Consider the following 19506-nt stretch of genomic DNA (forward strand, 5'->3'; position numbering starts at 1 on the left):
AAAAATATCAACAACGAAATAGGCGTCAATGTTTCGTAGATCTAAGAAGAGAAGGATAAAAGTAACATTTTTTGTTGAAAAAAAAGAAGAGAGAAGAAAGAAGAATAAGAAGAGAGAAGAAAGAAGAATAAGAAGAGAGAGGAAGCAGAATAAAGAAGAAGGAAGATAAAGAGAGAGGTATAGGAAGATAGAATTAAGAAGAAGAGGAAGAGAGAAAACAGAAAAGCTTAAGAAAACAGTATGCTTCAATTGAAAAGAAAAGTAGCGTGGAAGGTTGTGCATCAAAAAGTTAATTGATATAATATTTTTTTTATTTTTTCCAACCCATCAGCTTTATAATGAATGAGATAGAAATTGTGGAAAATGAAGAAAAGAAAAAGAAGGATGGGGAAGGCATCCACGTGGACAGTCCAAATGAAGAGTATTTGAAAAAAAGGGCAATATTGATATTTCAAGAACATCTATCTTTCTTATATGATAGATTATTAATTGATTAGTAAAAAGATTTGGGGAGGTGTAGGGGTAATAACTTTGGGGCATTAATAATTTAAAGTATGATGATGTGAAATAGTAAAAAGTTTATATTTTTCTAAAATTGGATCTTCTTTAATATTTTGAATTTAATTTGTGAAGTTATTAAATCGGTTTTATATTTAATTATTTTTTATTTTTTTATGCCAACCACCTCTACCACTATTTTTTATTAATACTTAAATAATTAATAAAAATAAATTTAATTAATTAATTAAAATAAATCAATAAACCTCTATAACAACTCATTAGTGGAAAGTTATAACTCCCTACTTTCTTTTTAAATCTATGTATCTCCCCCGTCTCCATCATAAAAGGTGAAACAAATTATAAATTACCTTCCTCTTCATAATGCAATTATCATTATCAATTATATATTACTTAAAATTTTTGAATATCTTATTTTATCTCTAAATAAATTATTTGAAATTCAAAATATATTTAGTTAATTAAATAAATACAAATCAAATTATTTGTTTAAACAATAATATTTAACAATTAAAATTTTTTTTGCTCATAAATCTTTTTATTATTTCATTTTAGAATCTCCAAACATATGTTTTTAATTTTATAATTATAATGACAATAATTAATTTGTTAATTGCAAAAAAGTAAATTATTACATATAATTTTTTTATCTATACCAATTTATAATATGTGCAATATTTTTCTTTTTTCTTTTCTCTAATGTAAATTTGACTAATTTATACTCTTTGATTTTTTTAATCTTTTTTAATTATATTAGATTTTTTCTTTTAATAAATACACATTACTAATTTGTTGTTAATTTTTTCTAAAGAAACAAAATTAATATAATATCACAATATTTCAAACTATTTTTTAAACATATTTAATTATTAATAATAATTCAATAAAATATATCCGTGCATCGCACGGGCAAACGTCTAGTAAATAGGATAATTTTTTAATTTAATCATCCAAAAATCAAACTAAATCGCAACTAATTTTATCTTTAAATTAATTTTGATTTTAAGTCAAATCTAAATCAAGATTGAGTTTACCAAATCTTATATTTTTGCATTTGAGATTTGAGATAAAAAACAAACTAAACAGATCGAGAAAAACAAGTAAAACACATTTCATCAATTAAAACCCTAACGCACCAAAACTCAGCACCTCCAACAAAACAACAACTTGAAGTCACTAACTCTCCTCACCGGAAACGAAAACCTCGCCGGAATACGTCTCCGGAGTCGGTCGTCGAAGGTAGAAGACCGCCACAAACCGTTTGAAACTCCAGGTTTTTCTTTCTTCCTTTTATTTTTTCCCCAATTTTCCTTCCCCTTTCCTTCTGCACAATGCCATTCCAGCGCTATTTGCGGCTGCGATAGCTGCTCATGGTAAAGGAAATACACCAGAGAGACGGTTTAATATACGCATTTGATAATAAAAATTGAACCGTGCAGCATAGTGTAATTTGATTCTCTTATTTATGTGAATTTTGGTAGGGGAGTTATAGTTTCTTGATTGTGTCTTAGATGTGTAATGTTAGATTAGTTATTTTGTGCTTCTGGAACTTTTAATTTAACGGAAGTTAGTTACATTTGAATTTTGAAGGACATCTGTGAGAACCGATATGACTCGAAATATTGACCTAAATTGTTGGGTTGAAACTTGAAACCCTAACCATATGCTTCTTTTCACAATAGAGATTTAAGATTTAGTAGAAGTTGATTTCAAGAACAAAAATTCCGGCACCCGACTTATTTATTTCTGCACTAATTTATATTAGTGAAGTACAATCATAAACAAAAGCTATTGGAATAGAGAGAAGACCGGTAGATTATGTGGTAAGGAGAATAGATCAGATAGGGATAAGTCAAACAATTAGAGGATGAGGAAGACCTAGAAAGACTATAAGATAAGTTATTAAGATAAACGTTGAGATTAACGATTTGGATAGAAACATGGTCCTAAATAGAACATTATGGCGAAGTTGATCCATGTAGATGACCCCACTTAGTGGGATAAGACTTTGTTGTTGTTGTTGTTGTTGTTGTTGTGTTGTTTTACAAGACAATGACAATTAGGAGCACCAAGGAAGAATGAAAGGGACATAAATATGTGAATTAATTTTTGTATTACGAGATTAAGAAGCTTGTCTTGCTGTATTTGTATTTCCATCTATTTTGTTAGGAATCTCACTTTAGATTCCTGGAGTAATGATTTTAGATACTAATGTTTTGTTTGAGAGTTTAGAGGAAAAAGGAGGGGAGAGCTTTGAAAAAAGGGATGAATTGAATGAAAAGAATAGAAGGATTTAGGTGGGGAGGATTTCAGAGGATTTATTTTTTATTCAAAAAACCAAAATTCCTCTAATTTGGGGAACTAAAAAATTGTATTGGAGGAAGGGTTTGGAGGGTTTAGACAAATTGTTCAAATAACTTTTATGTTTTTATAATAGTTCAAAAATATAAAAATGTTAATAATAAACTCTCTCTTAGAATATGTGAGTTAGGCCTAACTCATCCCTACAAAACTGACTTGTAGGTTGAAGGTTGTCCCCACTTATAAGCACATGTTCAGGACATATAGACTCTTAACACCCCCTTTCATGCCCAGGATTGAACGCCTGGAGTTGGCCTAACGGATCTAAAACTAGGCTCTGATACCATTTTAAAATGTGTGAGTTGGGCCTAACTCATCCCTACAAAACCAACTTGTAGGGTGAGAATTGCCCCCACTTATAAACACATGTTCAAGCCATATATTGCCCAATGTGAAACTCTTAACACACTCTTTTATTATTTTAAATATTTTTTTTTTCAAAAATGTTAAAAGATTTCTCTATCTTTTTTAGAAAATCTTTTTTGAAGCCCTCCATTCCCCTCCCCTCTAAACTCGCAAACAAAGCTTAAATTGCCATTTGCCACTAACGGAAACTCCTTCCATATAGGACGATAACAAACTTCCATGCTTACAAAATTACCAAGTCTCTAGTCTGTAATAGAGCAGTGGCTAAACTTACTTTATATACATGTAGAAAACAGTCTAGCCAAACAAGACCTTTAACCTTGTAACTAACTGTACGTGCTGAGTCGGTATAGTCCTAGCTAGTTATAAATACTCATTCAGTTTAGTTAAGTATGGTAACCAACTTTATCATTTGAGAAATATGAAAACAGAAATGGATTCTACTCTCTCTCTCAGTTTTCTTTTATTTCTATGTTTCTAATAATCTGTAGCATCTGGATAAGGAGTTTCCATATAACATTTTCTGTTAAATATGCAACTCACTGGATTATGGAACAGAGATGAGGAGAATAGATGAATTCTAGACAAACGTGTGGTTATAAGGGTTTGAATCCTAGAGGAAAAATTAAAACGGACTGTGAAACTAATTAAACTTGGATCATATCCAGATTAAGCTAAGTTGGTCCAAACAGGGAGGTAAACAAATAGTATTTAACAAGTATTGAACAACTAAACGCACCACACCTAACAAGTATTTAATAGTATTTCCCTGCCTTCTTCTTCATCTTTTTCCTTTATGGCGTATGGTTGTATGAAAATGAAGGAGAAGGGATCAGAATCCCCGTGGACCTAATTTTGGTTTCTCTTTGATAATTGGGGGATTTGGAGGGAAAGAGGGCCAGTTTATAAAATTTCAAATGCAGTGACTAAAATATCAATACATAAAATGTAACACACAATTACAATAAGGCATTAAAACTTAAAAGTCAATTAACCCTTTCCTTTATTAAAACTCTCACTTCCCTTTCCCTATGAATCAAACAAAGAAAAACTTATCTCCCCTACTATTCGCCCATCTTCTCAACTAAACAAATTAATTAATTAAATCCCTCCCCTCCCATCCACTCCATCCACCCATTTAAACCAAACAGACCTTTGTAACAATGGAAGCAAAATAACAAATTTTAATTGAATTAAATTGATTTCAGATATTTTTCATGCACCAAAATTTCACAAGTCTTTTGTTTTTTGTTGCATTAACGTCTCTTGCAGTGATTGAATGTGTTTTACATTCTCTGTTTCTATTTGCTACAGCTGATTGAATTTTATTTGGGCAGATGAATTTTTTTTCGTCATGTTCCAATCCACTCTTTTTATGCTCCCTGACTTCATAATCCAACATTATGCTGATTAATTTTTTTCATTGCAGTAAAAATGGCGAGTGATGACAATCTAAAGACATGGGTATCAGACAAATTGATGTCACTACTTGGATATTCTCAGCCCACAGTTGTACAATACATGATTGGACTATGTAATTCATCTAAAATCATTTTATCACCCTAAAAATATATTCTACATAATCATTTTGGAAATTTTATCACCCTATATTTAGTAATCTCTTTTTGATTTTGCAGCCAAGCAAGCTACTTCACCAGCTGATTTAATGGGAAAGCTAGTGGAGTTTGGGATCTCAACAACTGACACTCGTGGGTTTGCGGAAGAAATTTTCTCAAGAGTTCCTCGTAGATTGTCCAGCTTAAATGTGAGTTTTGATCTAAGGCTCAATGAATATAATGCCATTTTCATAGTGTATATCCAACAAATCCTTTCTTACAGAAGTATTTAGTATCTGCTGAATATTGATCTTTTTGTGCTCTATATTAGCAATATCAAAAACAAGAGAGAGAAGCTGCGATGTTGGTGAGAAAGCAGGGGACCTACACAATTTTAGAGGATGATGATGATATCGACAATGACCATACTGATGGCGGTGACGATAAATCGACTATAACTACTGCTTCTACATCAAGAAAGCCAGACAATCGTAAAAAACGTTTCAGGAAAAAAACTGAAGTTCAAGATGATCAGGATGATGAGGCAAAGTGTTCATAACCTATTAGATTCACTTTCATATTTATGCTCATGGTAAGCTGCTGACCAATGTTTCTCCTAACAAGGTTTGACTTATTTTGACCAAATGCAACAATGCAGGTGATTTTAAGGAAAGAAGGGGAAAGACAAGTTAAGAGAAGAACTTCCCTTGATGAAGATAGTGGTTCAGAGGTACCATTTCTTTTTAATGTCTAGCTGTGTTTATATATGACATATTTTTGCAACTGGTACTGATGATGAAAATCCTACTATATTAACTTGCTTAGTTAATTTTGTTGCGCTGTCCGTCTTATTATTATTAGATGGGTGCATATCAATAAGCTTCTTATATGCATGCTCTCTTTTGTTAGTAACTTATAATATGATTTATGCTCTCAAAAAGGGAAAAAAAAAAGATTTTGGATTGGATTAATTTTTGTTGATCATACCAAAGAGATCCTTTGGTAGTTTTTTTTCTTTAGAACTCTTTTACTGACAATCAGTTTTGTAAAGGCATTCTTATTATTTTTTAAATATTTGCCAATTCTTTTGATATGATTACCTGCCTATTTGCAAACAGTCAGAAGAAGAAAGATTGAAAGATCAAAGAGAGAAGGAGGAATTAGTGCAGCATATGAAAGAAAGAGATGCTGCAGGAACACGGAAGGTACTCATTATTCGTCAGATTTATTTAGTCACTTGTACTTGAAGACTACTGTTTTGAAAATGCTTTTTTTGGTTGGTACCATTATGCTTAAGTTGGTATCTTAGTTGTAGCTACATGAACATTTCCTTTTGGATAAAAGAAGAAAATTTGTTCAAAATAATGGGTAAAAATATCCATGGACATCACTTTATCAGTTTTCACTCTCAAGGCAATTCATATTAATAACATGACTTATCTTTGTTTCAACTAACTTGTCTGGTTATATCACTGCAGTGGATGTTATTTTAATTTGTGCCCCTCCCCCATTAAATTTTTTGATTGTTAATATGCAAATTATTCTGGCTTAAGGCTTACTTTGATGTAAGTTGTATTTTAGTGCTGAAAACTTTCTTTATATTACTATTATCAGCATTAAAATGTATGTTAGCCATTCCTCAAAATTTTAAGAACTTGCAAGAGTCTTTAATATAATTTAAATTTACTAATGCATATTTTAGAGGCATTTTTTACAATGTTCATGCATACATTTATTTATATATGTATTATGCATATAACATTTTCCCTGTTTTTAACTTTTCTGCTTCTACATTCTAATTGTTTGAATTGTTTCTTGCTTATCAGTTGACTGAACACAAATTGACCCGAAAGGAGGAAGGTATGTACCATGTCTGCCAATGGATTGTTGAGCTTAGTAGCCCTTACATACATGCACACATAGAGGTGCCATTGAGTCTTTATATCGACATGTCGATTTCACTTTCTTGTTTCAATCTTTCTTCTAACAGAAGAAGCAATTCGAAGATCTAATGCTGCTGAACAGGATGATATTCATTCTTTAAGGTTCGCTGTTATATTACCCCCACTGGTATCATTTTCCCAGGCTCATTTTTTTTACTTGTTTTTTTAAGGAGGATATACTTTTGATGGCTTAATGTTGGTTGCAGTATGTCACTTTGCTTATTGTTTTCTTTATGTTTCAGAAAGTTTTCAAGGCAAGAATACCTGAAGAAAAGGGAGGAAAAGAAATTAGAAGAACTGAGGTATGATTCTACTTTCGTTTGTTTTCTTGAGGTTGTTTGCAGTTCTGATTTTATGTCTATAAAGAAATTAATATTTGGTTTCTTGGTCATAGCTGTTATGTGTTAAAATGCTTGTTTCTCCTTAATCTTCTAGTTGAATTTGATAACTTTTTGATAATTATTGCAGAGATGAAATAGAAGATGAGCAATATCTTTTTGAAGGTGTGAAGATTTCAGAAGTGGAACAGCGTGACCTAAGGTACTAATTGCTTTTTTGAGTTCTCCAAATTTTCTTGTTACTTTATGATACGTTCTTATTTCCTTAAAATGTTTTCGCTATAAAAAGTAGTGTCTTTCTTTAATTGTTATTTTAAAAATATATTGAAACATTTAGATTCATTTTTATGGTGCCAGTGTCCAAATAAATACATTATGGGAGTGAATTTTAGTTTCTCTGTTAATGCCTCATCTGCCCTGAGGTTATCTTTGCTAGATGTTTCTAGATATAATTTTCCTATTCTCTCATTGTTATCGAATATCAGTCATTGCGGCGCCCTGATGGGGATATCAGTTGCAGTTTTTGGGCTTGTCCCAATGGTATATATAGGCCTGATATTAAAGGGGGGGTTTTCTGCAATACTCTGCTATGATGGTGCTGCAAAGCAGCTGGTATGACAGGATTTTGGCTCTCTGCCATAGACAACATTGGTCTCTCTTTCATGCAAAGAGGCATAGAAAATACTCATTTTCCTGTGATACCTTGACCAAAGATGCATGATTCTTCTTTTTCCTCTACCTATCTACTTTTCAATTTTTCTGCTTCTATTAGTAACACTAAGATACTAAGTGTTCAAGATATTTAAGTCTTTAAGATGTGGATGCCATAATTTTTGAGTAGTATGAAATATATATATATATATATATATATATATATATATATATATATATATATATATATATATATATATATATATATATATATATTTCATACTTATATTCCATTGCTCTAAGAGCCCCACATCAATACAAATGTGCTATTCACTGTATAACCATGCGTGACACAAATTCTTTACATCATTACTTATTTAATTTAATTAATGTGTTCGGCCTGTTTGTTAGGAGATAAGAGGTATACATATACTTGTAAATTCTGCATTTGTACATGAGAGCTAGAACCCTTCCATCATTATGCAGAGTTTTTTAAGAGTTCTATATTCACTCAGTTTTCCGTATCCTTAGAGTGGAAAAGTTTTTATTTCTTAAGTTTTCTATTTCTCATCAGGCACAAGAAAGAGTTATATGAACTTATAAAGAAGCGGTCGGAGGAGGCTGACAATGTGAATGAGGTAATCAATAAGTTTGTATTTCATGAGTAGTGAGTGTTAGATCAGGATCAGTTATTTTATTCTTTCATGGTTGATTATTGTTGAAATGTCGTGACTTTTTTATTCAGTCCAGATAAGCTATTTGCCAACTGTTCTTGTTATGGTTAAATATGTTGCGGTCTCTATAAAATGACAACTTTCAAGTTTGGACTTCAGATACTGTTTTAAATCTCTTTCAATAGACTGAACATAAATTTTTGTTAAATAGAGGGACTAAACATGAATAAGATATTTATATGGACTAAATTTTCACGGTCTTTATTTAATAGGGATTAAAGACATGTTTAACCATTCTTGTTATATATTTGGTCATGCTTTTGATTTCCTTTGATGATTACTTATTCACTACCTTACCGAATCTTTATGCTTATTCTTAAGAATTGTGGTTGAGCCTAACTCAAACTTACAAAACCGACTTGTAAGGTGACAATTGTCCCACTTATACACAATATGTTTAGGCCACATTTTGTCCGATGTGAGACTTTTAACACACCACTCACACCAAACACTAATGGGCTTGGTGTGTTGATATAAATGATTTGTGGCCCGATAGTTTTATAGCAGGTGGCCCAACGATTCTTGAACCAGACTCTATCATCTTAAGAATTGTGGTTGAGCCTAACCGAACCTTATAAAACGGCTTGTAAGATGATGATTAAAGGTTTTATAATTACTATGATGATGCTTCTTATTTGCAATGGAGTTATGTATAAAGATATCACAATTCACAATTTCTATTTTTTTTGGGAAATTGGGATAGGATCCTTGACTAAAGGATCATTTGAGATTGTGATAAGTTAAACACATATCTATATGTGTCTGCTTAACTCTCATTTTCTTCTGGAATTTCAGTATAGAATGCCGGATGCTTATGATCAGGAAGGTGGTGTTAATCAAGAAAAGAGATTTTCTGTGGCCATGCAGCGTTACAGGTTTTCACTTACCCCATGATCTTCACTACAATTGAAAAAATATAAAAAGAAAAAGAAAAGGGGTTGGATATGAACTATTATCATGATACTTATAATCTATTCCCTCAGATTTTTATCCCATTGAGTGGGCATGAATTTCCAAAAGGTACCTGCCTTATTGAACATCTTTAACTGTGTTTATCTACAGGGATACACATGCTGAGGAAAAGATGAATCCATTTGCTGAACAAGAAGCATGGGAGGAACATCAGATTGGTATTACTGTGCTCCTTATAGTATATATCCTTTTGAAAAATAAATTCCTGTTCTTTTTCTATATTTTAATACCTGTGCATTCTTGATATTATCTTCCAGGAAAAGCAACACTGAAGTATGGTTCCAAAAATAAAAAACAAACATCTGATGATTACCAGTAAGTTTGTTCATTTAAAATCAATTGTCGCCAATTTGATAGTATGTAATCTGGTTCAGTTTAACTTATTAGATGACACATAAGTCTTAAATTAGTGCACTTTTATTCTTTAGGTGTAGAATTGAAGGTGATTCATTATGTATGTACACACATTACTGATCATAAACTTCATTAAAATAATACAATATATGTATTTAGGTACGTGTTCGAGGACCAAATTGATTTTATCAAGGCATCAGTGATGGATGGAGATGAGGTATGTTAATGACTAAACTCGACTCATGATGTTTAATAGCGTTGTTGTTGTTTCTGAGCCAGATTTTCTTCACAGTTTGATTTTGATGAGATGGAAGATTCAATTGAAAAGTCCAAAGTAAAGTCAGCATCGGAGGCACTTCAGGTAGCATTTCAGTATTTGATTAATAATGGTTTTATTAAGTGTTAGTGGCTTGACAGGCACTACCTTGCCAGTTGATCTACTTTTAAAAAAATAAATATATATTCCTTTTATTTGACTCCATTTTCATTCCATAAACATAACTATTAATAGTGTTATAATGAATGAAATGAAAATGTTTCGTACTTTTTACTATTTTAAAAATAAAAAAATAAAAGAGAATAGAGATTTGAGGGTCAGTTTTGAATTACTTTTGTGGCTGCCAAGGCAACCGTATAGAATAATATGTATTTTAGGAAGGATTGCAAAGGATCTAGTCTCTTGGAGAGGGACTGGTTAAAGCAACAGGTTGCAAGAAAAGGGATAAACGGGAATTGATATCTCAAGGAGGGAATGGTGAATGTAACGTAGCTAGTAAGACAATCAAGGGGTATCGGCGGAAATGAAGTTTGACCTATATTAATATTAGAGGGGGCGAGCCGGAAACCTTGGCTCGACCCTCCAAAAAATGGGTTGGGCGGGCCCTACTTTCCTTAAAGCCTAAAAGTGGCAAAATGTCATGCCAATGCCCGCCAAAAAATGGGGCGGGCAAAGTAGATGACGGATTGGAAACCTTGACTCCGCTCGCCATATATGGCGGGCTAAACGGCCGGGCAGGGCCTGTTTTTGCCATCCCTACATGTAGCTTGTCTGTCATTAGGCTGAATTAAATATTGTTGAGAGTTATTAAAAGAGTTATTCATGTATTATTTTAGGATTTATTAAGTAAGCTTACATGAGCTTAATGTAGGATTAATGTACGCTAGCACAGCTTTGTAAACTAACTGTAGCTGAACTGTCTAATACAGTTAATTACAGTTAGAACAGACCCAACAGCTTGTAACTGACTGACAAGTGTCAGTCAGCCCTAGATCTTACCTGCTACAGCAGGTCACCAACTAATCTATAAATAAAATCTAATCTAGTGTAATTAACAACCAATCAATTACAATTCAGATTTCTCCATTGATTCCACGAGAATCATGGATAATATTCAACATTCTAACACACATCAACTAGACACAAGGCTAAAGCAGTCCTTATAATGCTGTTGCAGCCCTCACCTCTAAAGCTAACCTTTTAGTCTTGTGCTTCTTCTCAAGTGCCTCCATGTGTGCCGTTGCCTAATTACTGGAGTTAGCTTCTTGGAGTCATTTAGTCTCTGAAAGTCAATGTTGAATTTGCACGACCATGGATGTATTTGATATCAGCCTGTGCATGTCGTTTGTTTGTGCATAGTGATGAGCAAGATCGATATTATATTATGCACATTTATATAGGGCCGTTCATACATGCGCATCCAATAAAAACTTTAATGTTAAAGATTAGAATCCTCAATCTTCTGACAAAATTAATTCATTAAATATATGTTAGGTATTTACACTTTTTTGACTTCCTTTTTCAGGCGGAGAGGAAAAAATTACCCATTTATGCTTATCGGGATGAATTGCTCGAAGCTGTTGATAAATATCAGGCATGGTTACCTCTTCCCTTTCAATCTTTTTTTCCCATTTTATGTTATGCTAGTTCTGACTTCTGGTTTTTGAGGAATGAATTTCATCTCTGTTGTCAAAGAACTGTCTTTTGTCTTAGTTTGATTCCACTACCTTTTTAATCATATTTTCATGTATATAATTGAATATTGAATATTCATTTGAATTAACCTAATAATTTCCTTAAATAGGTGCTTGTAATTGTGGGTGAAACCGGTTCTGGAAAGACTACACAAATTCCTCAATATCTTCATGAAGCTGGTTATACAAAACATGGAATGGTGCGGTTTTGATTTTGATATCTTTTTTAATTTTTATGTTCATATAATAGGTTAAGTCATTTAAAAAATTTATTTGATGTCTTTGTTATATCGACTTTTATTTTTACATTTGGTAAATGTTTTTGAGTGAATGTTACTTTGCTTAGCTGATATTTCATTTTATTATTTCTGCTTTTTTGTTGGCAATTATTATTTGTCATTTGTGGAACAAATAGCTTTATGTTTGTTTTATGGTGTGTTGGTTTATAATTGTGTCATTCAGTTGCAAATGGCTGTATTTCTCCTCATCTTTTGAAGTTATATGCCTTTTCTATGCAGTAGGCATTGGAAATAAGGTTTAAAATTGTTATATTTGGTACAGATTGCATGTACTCAGCCACGTCGTGTTGCTGCTATGAGTGTGTCTGCTCGAGTTGCTCAAGAATTAGGTGTTAAACTAGGACATGAGGTATGCTGTCTTCATTTTTCAATGTTATAATTTTTGATTCTGTGTTGGTTATAATATGGCTAGATTCTTTAAAATTTCTACTTCCTACCGGATATGTACACACTATATGGGAAGCATGGGGTTTTCATTGATAAAGAGTTAAATTATACATATCTCCTTTTTCCCGACTCAATTTTTCAAATATTAGTTATAAGTAATTCAAAGTTTTCTTTTTAAAGGTTGGGTACTCCATCCGTTTTGAGGATTGCACATCGGACAAGACTATTCTCAAATATATGACTGATGGAATGTTGCTGAGAGAATTTCTTGGTGAGCCTGATCTGGCAAGTTATAGGTGAGAGCGTATATTGGATTATGATTCAAGGGTTGGATGCTTTATGATTGTTTTCTTAATGTGCTTGCTAATGTTGTAGTGTTGTGATGGTGGACGAGGCTCATGAAAGAACTCTCTCAACTGATATTTTGTTTGGATTAGTCAAGGTGAGCAGTCAGACTGATTTTTTCCTTTCTTCTTTAAAATCCAAGTTAGTTGAATGACAAATGATATAATTTTGTTCCTTGAACAATCACTATCTTTTGATTCGGACATTCAAGACATTTTTTTTGCATAAATCTATGCAATCATTTGCTTGGCGACTGATTTGATGTTGATTACATGCATTACTTTTGTTCTAACTTGTTGTGCAATGATTCTTTATTTTCGTTACTTTCTATAACTGATCAATGCATGGTCTATGCTTATACCTGGATGGATTTAAAGCACATGCTCTAGTTAATTGGATAAATAATCTGATTTTTAGATCTAACATTATAATTTTTGTGACAGGATATTTCTCGCTTCCGGCCTGATCTCAAGTTGCTGATATCAAGTGCTACACTTGATGCAGAAAAGTTCAGTGATTACTTCGACTCTGCTCCCATATTCAAAATTCCAGGGAGAAGGTATCCGGTTGAAATACACTTTACCAAAGCCCCGGAAGCTGATTACTTAGATGCTGCCATTGTCACGTCACTTCAAATCCATGTTACTCAACCTCCTGGAGATATACTGATATTTCTTACTGGTCAAGAAGAAATTGAAACGGCTGAAGAAATCTTGAAGCACCGAACTAGAGGTTTAGGGACTAAAATTGCCGAATTAATTATATGTCCTATATATGCCAACCTACCAACTGAACTACAAGCAAAAATATTTGAACCAACTCCTGAAGGGGCACGAAAGGTTGTCCTTGCCACCAATATTGCAGAAACATCATTGACAATTGATGGAATAAAGTATGTCATTGATCCAGGATTTGTAAAAATGAAAAGTTATAATCCAAAGACAGGAATGGAGTCTTTACTTGTGTCTCCCATCTCTAAAGCCTCAGCAATGCAACGAGCTGGTCGATCTGGAAGAACAGGTCCTGGGAAGTGCTTCCGGTTATATACCGCATACAACTATCAAAATGATTTAGACGACAACACGGTACCTGAAATTCAGCGGACAAACCTCGCAAATGTGGTCCTGACTTTAAAAAGTCTTGGTATTCATGACTTGTTGCACTTTGATTTTATGGACCCCCCACCTGCTGAAGCCTTATTGAAAGCCCTGGAACTTCTATTTGCTCTGAGTGCTTTAAATAAGCTTGGCGAGTTAACTAAGGTAGGGAGACGGATGGCTGAGTTCCCAGTTGATCCTATGTTGTCAAAAATGATAGTCGTTTCAGAAAAATACAAGTGTTCAGAAGACATCATTTCCATTGCTGCTATGCTTTCTATTGGAAACTCAATATTTTACCGTCCAAAGGATAAACAAGTTCATGCAGACAATGCGAGGCTGAATTTTCACACTGGAAATGTTGGAGACCATATTGCATTGCTAAAGGTTCAATTACTTTTTTTGAATTTTTGTGCTTAGTTGCTTATTGATTTGTCTATTTTCATTTGTGTATCTTAGGAAATGACAGGAACAATTGTTGATCTCATTACCCATCGAGTATTTGTTGTTAATTATGTATTAGCAAAATCCCAACCATTAGTTAATTAATTAGAGCTTGTAAGATAGAGAGAAATAGCATGATATGAATATAGTAAGGAAAAAATAAAGATATGTCTTCGATTTTGAAGTGGAATTTATGATGGAGACCATAGGTCTCTCAATACATCATGGAGTAGGATAATTCTGTATTCATATCATTCTAGCACTCCTTTCTTTACCTCAGTTATGTTAAAAAATATCATTGTTCCTGTTGTGAACTTATCTCTTCACCTAGACATAATGTTTTGTCAATCATTCACGAGTTATGGCGAGATTATTGTTTGGGTGCAATGCTTGCATATCTATCATTATAAGGGCATAATTTACTATTGGTATATTTCCTTGTTCTAGATTCTTGTTGGACCTCATTGATAAATTATATATGTTTTTTTCAGGTCTACAATTCTTGGAAAGAAACCAATTATTCAACCCAGTGGTGTTATGAAAATTATATTCAGGTATGGTTCTTTGCTTTGAAAAGTGAAAACTAATACACTTGCACGAATAAGTGAAAAGTAGAGGAGATAATAGTGGTGTAACTATTTTGAAATGTTTATTTAGTTTACTAATTTTTAATTTAATTTGTTCATATAACGCAAGCAGTAAAATTATGTATGTTAATCATGTCTTCTGTTCTATGCTAAATTAAAATGTTTGGTTTTATTCATACTTCATATTGGAAAAAAGCAAAGTTCCACTTTGACTAAAGATATTATGCATCTTATCCGTTGAATTTTCTGGTGTTATTTTTGATGTTTAGGTAAGGAGTATGAAACGGGCAAGAGATATCCGTGATCAACTAGCAGGTTTACTAGAGAGGGTTGAGATCGAGCTCACAACAAATTCTAATGATTTAGATGCCATCAAGAAATCTATAACATCAGGTGAACTTTTAAAACTTGAGATCATCATTTACATTAAGAATCTTTTTTCATCGTACTGATTCAAAATTTTAAATAATGCAGGATTTTTCCCACACTCGGCAAAATTGCAAAAAAATGGAACATATCGGACAGTTAAACATGCACAGACTGTTCACATACATCCTAGTTCCGGATTGGCACAGGTGATTTGCTTTTGTATATTGACTGCTGTGTTCATTATATTTGTTGCATAAACATTCATTATAAATACTGGATGGAGATTTCTGCGTTCTTATAAAAAATACTCATTTTTTTCCTATTTACTTTGTTTATACTTGAAGGTTCTTCCAAGATGGGCTGTGTACCACGAACTAGTTCTCACAACCAAGGAGTATATGAGACAGGTATTCCCTACATTTAATTAATTCAATGTTAACTTTTTTTCAATGATTTTTTGGGAATAACTGAAACTATATTTTTCTTTCAGATCACGGAGTTAAAACCAGAGTGGTTGGTGGAGATAGCCCCCCACTATTACCAGCTTAAGGATGTTGAAGACAGTATGCCCTCTATCTCTATTTCTAATATTATTTTGAGAACATATTCTCGAGTCATGCCATCAAATTTTGAGATTCGCGTGAATCAAACTTTATATATTTATTGAGTTGTTGAATCAAATTTTGTTGCAGCGAGTTCAAAGAAAATGCCTCGAGGAGAAGGACGCGCATAGAAGCACAGACAACTGGCAAATGGAATTGAAACTTCACATTGACAAGGAGAGGAAGTTAGAAAGTAGTTAGCAAGTGGTTTTTGCTGGAGGTGAAAAAATGTTGCTCTTATAGTTAGAAGATGTAAATATTTTTCTTCAGTACACTTGGCCTTGATTTTAGTGACTATTATTGATATTAAAAATATAAACAAAAAATATTTATTTTTTCTTTTATGCTAATATTTTTAAGTAAATGAAAAAATGATATTTTTTTTTCTTTCTTTCTACTTCTTCAAAGTAATTCATTCCAAACTATTAGAGAACTTTAACCTATAATTAAGCCCAACTGCATAAGCTCAAAATATAACCATTTGTATTCTTTGACCTGAGTCATCTAAGCAAATAAAGTAATGAAAAAATTAGTTCTATATTGTAGGACTTTTAAAATTTATGCCACATTTCAAAAAACAATAATATAGTTTTTATTTAAAGTATTGAGTAATACAATTGTGTTATTATTTCTCTTAAAAAGTTTATTTATTTATAGATTAAAAACCACAATCAAACAAGAATTCCGGGTACTAGTAAAAAAATATAATTAAATATTTCAAAATTCTGCCTTGCCAAGAGCGGAGTGATTTATAGTAGATTTTGGTAAATAATTTCATTAAGAGCTAATATTATTTCTATTATTAAAAATAAAATTGATAAGTTGTTTGTATAAACTATTTTATAATTTATTGTCTTAAAACAAAAACAATTTATAAATATACCATAAGTTATAGAGGATCAAATTTATATACAATATTTAAAACACAAATTAAATAGGAATGTGTGAAATGAATTCCAACACAAGAACATACAACTTTGCAATTATCCATATCACTGTACTATTTCTATGTAATACTAGTATTTGAATATGCACAAAAAATTAACTATCTCAATGATTAATAAAAGTAAAATTGTAATAGCACCTGTATAGTTAATCACATTTATAAATAAATTTTGGTTTCATAAACACCGTCAAGCCATCAAAACACCATTAAGCCAAACCATTACTTGCTTGCCTAGTTCTTCATTTCCTGCTTTTCAATTGCTCGTCATTGCATGCTCTTTCAAAACACCATCAAGCTAAACCATAGTACTAACAACACCATAAACACATTTAATCTCTTTCAAAGCAACAAGTGTTGCATTATTAAAATCTTTATCAGTCTCCATGCTGATACTCCCTAAAACAGGCTACATAATCACTAACCTTCTCTATTGCAAGAGCTAAAACACATCCACCACAACCCTCACTATGTGATTCACCATCTTTCATTATCAAACCTCCCAATTTATGAAAAAACCTTTGATTACTAGTACCATCCCAACCTAAACCTAAAACTTCAGATTCATTATTTCTCATTCTCCTTTAAAAAAATTCTAACCTATCACGTGATTTGATAGCTCGGAACAATGGCGGAGCCAGGTTAGAATTTTTAGGATGGCCACTATAGTAAATTAAAAATTATAAATAAATATAACAAGTATATTAAATAAACTATTTAGGTCATAATTATAATTATGGATAGTAAAATATTAACAAAACATATATCAAGAAGCCAAGGTAGCTTTCAAACGCTTGGCTTCAAATAAGAATTTTTTTTCATACCTTGAGAAAAAGGTTTCCGATTTCAAAAAGGAATTAGAAATTCTCAAGGACTCTATGATAGAGGCTATCTAAGGCAAGAGCGAAAATGACAAGAATTTTTGGTTTAAATGAGGTGGATGTGAGTCTTGTCACATTTGGCAAAGAGAGGCTAGAACTCTCAAAACTAAATTAGACAAAGCTTCATAACCCAAAGTTACATTTGCTATTGATAAATCACATTTTAGAAAGAGTATGATTAATCCTTATAAAAAATACACATATGTGATAAATGATCAATCAAGCAAATGTAATGACCATACAAACTTGGTTTGTCTATATTGTTGCAAAATGGGACATACTATTAGGAAATGTCGTTTTAGGAGATTCTTGGTTCCTAAAGGCATCTTCAAATGGTTCCCCAAGAGCAACCCGTGTTTCACTCACACACAAGGACCCAATGAAAATTGGGTACCTATTTCCCTTATTTAAATATTGTAGGTGGAATGTCTTGAGTCCTCTGAGAGAAGATGGTTTCTTGATAGCGGGTGCTCAAGACATATGACGGGTGACTTGTCCTTATTCTATGACTTCGTGGCTAAGAAGAAAGGATTTGTGACCTATGATGATAACAACAAGGGAGCTATACTCGGTAAAGGTAGTGTAGGTAATCCCTCTTCTACTACTATCTCAGACGTCCTTCTAGTTGAGGGCCTTAAACACAATCTTATTAGCATTAGTCAATTGTGCGACAAATGATACTCAATTTATTTTTCAAAAGAAATTTGCACAATTAGAAATAATGATAAGAAGGATGACGTGTTTAACGGCCCGAGGGTTACCAATGTATACATGCTTGACCTAAATGAGGTATCAATGACCGAGGCTAAATGTCTTGCCACTATGAGTGAAGATTCATGGCTTTGGCATAAACGTTTAGCACACGTCAATTTTGACCTGCTAAATAAAATCGTTTCAAAAGACTTAGTGGTTGGACTACCTAAAATTAAGTTTTCCAAAGATCACTTATGTGACGCTTGTCAAATGGGGAAGCAAACAAGGATCTCGTTTAAATTGAAAAATATTGTTTCCACATCGAGACCCCTTGAACTTCTTCACATGGACCTCTTTGGACCATCTAGAATAAAAAGTCTAGGTGGAAACTATTATGGGTTCGTCATAGTTGATGATTTCTCTAGGTTCTGTTGGACGATTTTCTTAGCTAGCAAAAGTGACACCTTCTCCGAATTTGAAAAATTTGCCAATATGTCTCTTTATACAAAATCCTTAGCTACCGAGCCTTTCTTCTATATACGTAGGGAGCTTGGTGTTCTTGATATTTCGGATAGGATGCAACTATAATAGTTGCATTGCTCTTATTTATATCTATGCTCTCATAAAATTGCTATAGTTATGTATTAAAGTGGTGTGAGGGCAAAGTTTAATCTCCTATCAGTAAGGTAATATCTTTTCAACTCAAAGTTTCTCTCATGACTCTTAAATATGGTAAACTTGAAATATGTCTACTTCATTTCTTGTAAGACGTGCTCTCTTTATATCTTTTGATGTATGATACTTGCTTAAGCTCTAATATATGTTGCATCATGCATTTAAATTCATAAGCATTTGCAAAATTGGAAAATAAGAAAGCCTAGGTCGACCTACACAGTCTACAGGTCGACTCACACTGAGAATTTTTTTTCAAAATTTGAGGCCTGTGCGTCGACCCAAGACCTGTATAGGTCGACGCATAGCGCAAATATTTCTATTTTTTTAAATTCTGATACAAATAGATGGATATCAAAGGTCTTATCTCATTTCTCTCTTCTCCAAACGAAAATAGCCTCCGAAACCCTAAAATAAAACAC

General features: G+C 32.6%; 1 protein-coding gene across 2 annotated transcripts; it reads left to right on the top strand.

The window, feature by feature from the left end:
- Positions 1 to 1738: 1738 nt before the first annotated feature.
- LOC131662608 (pre-mRNA-splicing factor ATP-dependent RNA helicase DEAH1-like) lies at positions 1739 to 16359 on the top strand. Of its 2 annotated transcripts, XM_058932426.1 has the most exons (28): positions 1739 to 1792; positions 4676 to 4780; positions 4884 to 5011; positions 5134 to 5346; positions 5461 to 5532; positions 5921 to 6007; positions 6629 to 6662; positions 6793 to 6847; positions 6988 to 7047; positions 7214 to 7285; positions 8309 to 8372; positions 9264 to 9343; positions 9531 to 9598; positions 9698 to 9755; positions 9954 to 10011; positions 10087 to 10155; positions 11597 to 11665; positions 11876 to 11965; positions 12327 to 12413; positions 12632 to 12747; positions 12827 to 12893; positions 13240 to 14280; positions 14829 to 14891; positions 15194 to 15317; positions 15399 to 15499; positions 15638 to 15700; positions 15784 to 15856; positions 15986 to 16359. In XM_058932426.1, exons 2-28 carry the CDS (start codon positions 4681 to 4683, stop codon positions 16024 to 16026), a joined length of 3153 nt encoding a protein of 1050 aa, XP_058788409.1. In that variant the 5' UTR covers positions 1739 to 1792; positions 4676 to 4680; the 3' UTR covers positions 16027 to 16359. The 2 variants fall into 2 exon arrangements, with proteins under 2 accessions (XP_058788409.1, XP_058788408.1); XM_058932425.1 differs by lacking the exons at positions 1739 to 1792; positions 4676 to 4780; positions 4884 to 5011 and having other exon boundaries at positions 5252 to 5394.
- The last annotated feature ends 3147 nt before the right edge of the window (positions 16360 to 19506 follow it).

This window comes from Vicia villosa, linkage group LG3 (genome assembly GCF_029867415.1).
Source record: "Vicia villosa cultivar HV-30 ecotype Madison, WI linkage group LG3, Vvil1.0, whole genome shotgun sequence".
In the NCBI taxonomy this organism is placed as follows: Eukaryota; Viridiplantae; Streptophyta; class Magnoliopsida; order Fabales; family Fabaceae; genus Vicia; species Vicia villosa.

Coding starts and splice junctions, on each gene's coding strand:
- LOC131662608 (XM_058932426.1), top strand. CDS start 4,681: ATGGCGAGTGATGACAATCTAAAGACATGGGTATCAGACAAATTGATG. Junction 11,966..12,326: donor GTTATACAAAACATGGAATG/GTGCGGTTTTGA, acceptor TATTTGGTACAG/ATTGCATGTACTCAGCCACG. Junction 12,414..12,631: donor GTGTTAAACTAGGACATGAG/GTATGCTGTCTT, acceptor TTCTTTTTAAAG/GTTGGGTACTCCATCCGTTT.